The sequence below is a fragment of the Corvus brachyrhynchos genome, unplaced genomic scaffold, assembly GCF_000691975.1.
Source record: "Corvus brachyrhynchos isolate BGI_N302 unplaced genomic scaffold, ASM69197v1 scaffold28, whole genome shotgun sequence".
Taxonomy (NCBI): Eukaryota; Metazoa; Chordata; class Aves; order Passeriformes; family Corvidae; genus Corvus; species Corvus brachyrhynchos.
The window spans coordinates 3,363,823-3,370,197 of NW_008246058.1; the positions used below are offsets into that span (position 1 = coordinate 3,363,823).

Here is a 6,375-nt window from a genome sequence, read left to right on the forward strand (position 1 = left end):
GGCTCCTGCCGTGTTCCCTCTGCAAAGAAGCCAGCTAGCTAGCTCAGCCAGCAGCTCTTTTCCTGATGCTGAAGTCACTTCAGTGATGCACAGACGTAACGCAGCTGGACTCTCTCTGACCTGGGGCACGCCAGAGCTCATGCCTCGAGCACAAGAACTGCATTAGTTTTCCCCAGTCTGGCAATTCTTACAAAAGGATTTATTTGCACTGTCAACAAAAAAGTATGGTATATTCTGCTTTCTGAGAGCCAAATTCTTGGTCTTTACACAGGATCTTATTAGACAGGATTCACTCCCTACAGCTCAGTGCTGTGAGAAACCTTTGCAAAGTTGCAATGGATGATTCCCAGATGTTTTGGCCAGGGTGTCCATAGTGCTGCTATGAGTCGCTCTCTCTCTGCTCACCCATCTCTGAAATCCTTCCAAGAGGAGATAATGTGGAGGGCTCACAGTGGCTTTAGCAGGATTTGGATCAGGCCATCTGGCTAAACTTTGTTGATCTTTTTGAACCAACGGACTTCTCTGTCGCTGGTGAAATGGGTGGTCCCTGGTTTAATCCCTGTCCTCCCTTCATCCCAGCATGGAGCTTATGTGGCCCCACAATGAACCAGACTATGGACTGAGCATTCTTTTTTCCCAGCCCCAGATTAGTTCCCTGATTTGCATTATCCCATGAACACGCGACTGCAATTCTGGCCTGAGGAAGCGGATGGGATCACACACAAAAAGAAGGGATAAGGACAGATCCATCTATGACAGATCTACCTCACTGAATATGAGTGAACACCCTTTGAAAACCTGTTTATACTCTTTATCATCATCAGTGTCCCAAAACCTTGCAGTTCACATATGGTAAAGATTGTAACTAGAGGAACTAACAGCTTCAGTAGCTTTTTCATTATCATTCCTGGACTGGAAGGAATATCTCTTGGGAGTCAGAACTGGACTTTTTAACAAAAGCAAAAGATTGAAATAAATTAAAAAAAAACAAAAAACAAAACCAAACCCAACCCTGAAAATCCCCAGTAATCTCTTTTGCTGAGGCTCTTCACAGGAAAAAGTAAGTGGCCTGTGGTAATTGTGGGAGGGAGGAGAAAGCCATGGGAAGAGCTTAGTACATTAGACCTCAAAGTAATGCTTCTAACTATCAGGGCTGAGTGGTCCATCCCATTATTATTCCCTCTCTTGCTGCAGAGTATTGTAGCACTTTGTCTCTTTGTTTATTCTTAAGCCATTTTAAAAATAGAAACTGTCATAACTGGAATGCTTTTCTTCTTGTGTTGGAAGACAACAACTGTAAGAATTATAAATGTGGCACTGGAAAATGATTCATAGGTATGTGTGTTTATGAACTTTGCATTTTCCAAAGTCAAATTAATCTCTAGAAAATACAAAATAATTGTGGCTGTTGCCCAAAGTCTGTTATACAGGGACCACCTATAAGTGTTGGTATAGTTTCATCTTTGTTAAATGTTTTTAAAGACATATTGAACCACCCATTCCTGTTCCCACCAAGTTATGTTGCCAGATTTAATCAATCATTTCATTTCTGTCAAGATTTTTGTCTCAGCAACCAACCTAATACACTGGTGTTTAACTTTTCTTCTTTTAGATTCTGTGTATTCGAATAACACCCAGGATTTATATAATGGAATAACATTTAGCCATAAGGACAATTTGTCAACTATTCTCAGATTATTGGGCTCAGTGGAATTATGGAAACCAGCTGAGTTTGTGAAAAATGGGGAAAGTTCCTACAGAACTGGCATTATTTCTGTTTAATGACACAAAAAATCAAGCAGAGGTGTCTAAATCTAAATGTTTTTCTTCAACTCTCAAGAGAAAATGATTAGAACTACAGCCATTTACCTTGTTTCTTCTACTGTAACAGCAGGCATTGCATTAATAACAGCAATTTGTATAAATTCCAGCAATACTGAGGCAAGCACTTCATGGTCTGCAATCAGTGCATATTCAGTTCATTTTGGATGGAAGGTACTTGGGGGTGATTTCACCTTAGTTGATGAAAATTGAGTGATCCGAGGGATAGGATTTGAAGCTCTTTTATTTGAAATGAAGCCTGACAGGACTTTATGTTTCTAGTATAAACATTATAGAGACAGGTGACAAGCATTACTTTAGAGAGATACAAATATGTGCTTAACAGAAGCTGTTTTTCTTACCTGTGGCAGGTCTGAGACCCCAGTGCTTGTGCTGTCCAATGGAAACTCCACAGCTTTCAACAGATTCCTCCATTTTCTGAGAAATCTCCTACTACAACCCCTTTTTCTCTTGTTGCATTCATAATTCCAGTCACTATCAAATCTTAAAAGCTCTTTTAAAGGAAGAAATCAAAAATATTCATGTATCATGCCATATAAAAGAATCAGATTTGAAAGCATTTTCTTTTGTAGCTCCCATATTTCCCTGTGCTCCTTCTTATTATACTTAATATAACTACACTTTTGAAATAAATTATGTGCAGGATGTCCTTCTGTGAGGTCCAAGAGGCACTTTGTGAGCTCTCTGACAGTTACAAGAGGCAGCGGAGTGGGGAATTACGGGTCAGCTAAACCTGGCTGGGATAAAACTGTTAACCAGTAGCACATAGAGAACATTCCTGGGTTGGACTAGGAGGATTAAACAACATGAGCTGATTATGCTAATTTTCTTCATCTCCTAATGTCTTTGGATTTCTTCACTGAAGTTGAAAGAAAAATTCCTAGTGGTTTATATGGAGAGATATTTCACCCTTCATTTCCCAGAAAGATATCTGCTTTATATGATAAATACAGGATAAGTATGAATTTGTTCTCTACACAGCCAAACACTCTGTGCAAGAATTCAGAATACAACAGTAAATGTTGTGTTACACAGACTTGGTTTTAGCTCTAATCAACCACTGCGACAAAGTTTAATACAATGTTACTTTCACTAGCACCAAATACCTGGCAGCTTTTCACTATGATGTGACAGCAGCAAAGTGAGTCATTTACTCTCCTTGACTGCACATTTTCTCATTCAGGCTGTTTTCAAACTCATCTAGTTTTCACATTACTTAAGCAATTAACCATATGAAACATCTTGTTCTCAGTTCTCTGGTCCCAAAATACAATATTCCACCAGACAAGCCCATTAAGTCCCCATTCTGGGACACATTATCACCTCTGCTGCTGTGTACACAGAGAGGTGGTTGGAGCAAGGACGAATTTGCTGTTTTCTAAATGTCCCCCACTTCCCTATGTGCTTAGACATCAATAGAGATGGAAAATAATGTAATGAAATAAGCTGAACTGTAACCAGGAAGAGAAAGAAAGCCTCCTTCCTGTCCTATTAGCTGCTTTTTACCAACATCTTCAATCTTCACATGTAAAGGTGGAAGATTACCTTAAGCAAGCAGTTACAGCAAGAGATGGGAGCCAGCAGAGTTTTAGGATTAACTTATCCCATAATGGGCTGTTCAAAGCAAATGCTGGGCCTCTCCTAATCACTTGAAAAAGACATGGTCCCATAGTCAAGTGCAATGTATGACATCTTGGTCCCTTGAAGTTATGACAATTTTGCAACTGAATTCACTGGGGAAGGACTTTGTGTTAATGTCTCCATTCCTACCACTTGTTTTGCCTGCTGGAGCCAGCTCCAGGATGGCACGTATTTTCTGGGATGGTGGTTCTCCTGTAGTGCTGACTCCTGCAGTGTGGTTCCATGTCACTTGATGGATGCGGGTCTCCAGAGCCCTGCTCCTCTTCTCCACAGCATAATGGCTGCACACAGATCAGTGTCAGGGGAGGTTTAGGCTGGATATCAGGAAAAGGTTCTTAACCCAGCAGGTGCTTGGGCACTGGAACAGGCTCCCCTTGGTCACAGCACCAAGCTTGTCTGAGTTCAAGAAGCCTTTGGACAATACCCTTGGATACATGGTGGGACTCTTGAGGTTGTCCTGTGAAGGGCCAGGAGCTGGAGACAATGATCCTTGTGGGTCCCTTCCAAATCAGATTAATCTATGATTCTAATGCCTCTCATCGATTGTCTTTGTTAACTTCTCAGGTGTTTCAAAAACTGTGATGGCTGAGGATTGTTGACATGAGAGAAAACCAAGCTCCTACTGAGGCTTTACTTGATTTAAAGTAAAACAAAGGCAGGGGAACATGCCCAGTGGCTCCCAAGTGGTGGGTACTGAGGCTGCAAGGTGCTGTCTCCAGCTGTTAATGGGTGCAGGTACAGGCACAGCAGCTGCACCAACTGTGTGGGCTTTGGAGGCTGGGGAGAGAAGCACATGTGAGAGTCATGTCATGAGTTGTGTCCACACTGGTCTGTTGGATGGCTTCTGAAGAGCAGTCACCTGCCTGCACTGGTCACCTTTAGATATGTCCCACACAAGCCTCTGCATCATAGTCCTTGCCCAGCCTCTTTGTCTCAGCTCCTGCAGGCTTGGACTGAGATCTGAAAGGCCTCTGGCTGGAATCCTCTTTGCTCCTGTTTCTCCAGTGCCCATCCAGGATCAGAACTGAAGCAATTGAACACAAGAGCCTCAGCCTCCTGAGATGACTGAACAGAGGAGGTTGGTCTTTCTCCCCAGTAACACGTGGCTGACCTTAACACTGTGGATAAAGCTGTTACAGAAAATCACCCGACAGCTTCATCTCTGCCACAGACATTAACCTCTTTAATGTAACGTATTTCAGTTCCTCTGTTGCTTTCCCAGAAACACTGCTTAAGTGGAAACCACTTTAAGAAGTAAGAATGAATTTGTATAAAATCCCACATTTTCAGATTGCTTTTAAACCATCTGAGTTGCTAATATGATATGGACATAACTTGGACATGAACTTCATTGCTGATAATAGAAAAGAAATTTGGAGTGAACTAATTTAGTATGGGATGTTTCTGTCAGTAAACAAGCAGAAGAACATTCCACCAATTTATAATTTGTAAAACTGAATGTCTACAGCAAAGGCTGAGAAAACTGCTTTCTTCTTTCCCCACAAGGGTGTCCTAAAAACTAACATAACTATGATGAAAAGTAACAGTATCATTTTCACGTATAACCAAAATTCCTCTTCTGGGATTTAATGCACCTGAGGCACTAACGAATTCCTCCATAACATCAAAAATTAAGTCTGAACAACTGCATTTGAGTGGGATCTTTCTGACTCTGATGAGAGAAAGCAAAAAAATTGGCAATGTCAGTCCAAAGTTAGAATATATTCCAGGGCAAGGAAATTTAGAACGTAGCAAGTTTGAATCCACCACACAATAAATAATAAACTTCAGAGATTCATAATAACTAATCAAATCTGCATAAAGATATATGCACAGTAAAGTGATTATTTTAAAATTAAGGCTCTTTTAAGACAGTTAATGGTAAAGATACCATGAATCTTCACAGGAAAAATATTGACAGTAGGTTTCACTCCCCCTCACCATTTTCCCTCCTCCAGAACTGGCAAAAATAACATGAAATGTCAAGCACAATCAAAATAATTCAAGGGTGATTTGCTGTTCCTAAAATATTTGTAGCCACATAAACCATCAATTTACATATTATTGCCCGCACATGTATCTGGCTAACTGTGAATGCTGTCTTGGGGTGACAATGCAAGACAATGCAAGCCAAAGCATATTCCTAAATCCAGCTGTTTCTCTTGATGCTGCGGGCCAGAAGTGTGAATGGAGGGGGTCATCAGAGAAAGGACCTGGTGTGCTGGTAGAGTTATTTTGTTCATATTCAATACTGAGGCTTGAATTGTGAGAATGAAAAGACACAAGATAATTGGCAAAGGCAGTGAATGCAGGAAGAAGGGGAAAAGGAAGCTAATGGGGCTTCCTGCAAGAGTGTGAAACTGAGAATGAGAAATGTTATATTAATGAAGTTGATGGCGAAAAGAAGTACTCAAAAAAGGAAGAAACAAATGACACCCAGTTTAGAAAGTGTGGGTGGCAGGAAGAACAGTGACACCATTAGTCACAGATAAAAGAAGTGAGGGGACAGGAATGCTAAGAAAGATGCTGAGTTCAAACACTACTGCACTGCGACTGTGCAGTTGTGTAAAAACCAGTCAGTGAAAGGATCTTCTTGTATGTCAAGGAGAGATAACTGTCTTCATTCATAGACTTCAGAGGTTTTGGAAAAAAGTTTCCCTATTGTTTATACGTGCGAGATGGAGTTACATAGCAGTTACATAGGAACAGATGAATCTGGGATAAGGCCAAAGAAAAGTAAATATTACATTATATCATATTGAAGAATAAAGTAGAGTAGAGCAGAGTAGAATAGGGTAGAATAGACCATTTCATTTGGAAAGGACCTAGAATGTTCATCTAGTCCAACTGCCTGACCATGTCAGGGCTGACCAAGAGTTAAGGCCTGTTAAG

The 6,375-nt window shown here is 40.8% G+C and overlaps 1 protein-coding gene across 1 annotated transcript in view; it reads right to left on the reverse strand.

The window, feature by feature from the left end:
- The window catches only part of RNF139 (ring finger protein 139), a 22,660-nt gene extending 20,131 nt beyond the window's left edge, over positions 1-2,529 (reverse strand). Inside the window, exon 1 of the mRNA XM_017746068.1 lies at positions 2,184-2,529. Coding sequence (XP_017601557.1) covers positions 2,184-2,256 — 73 coding nt within the window. The 5' untranslated portion in view covers positions 2,257-2,529. The remainder of the gene's footprint in view (positions 1-2,183) is intronic.
- Between the last annotated feature and the right edge of the window lie 3,846 nt (positions 2,530-6,375).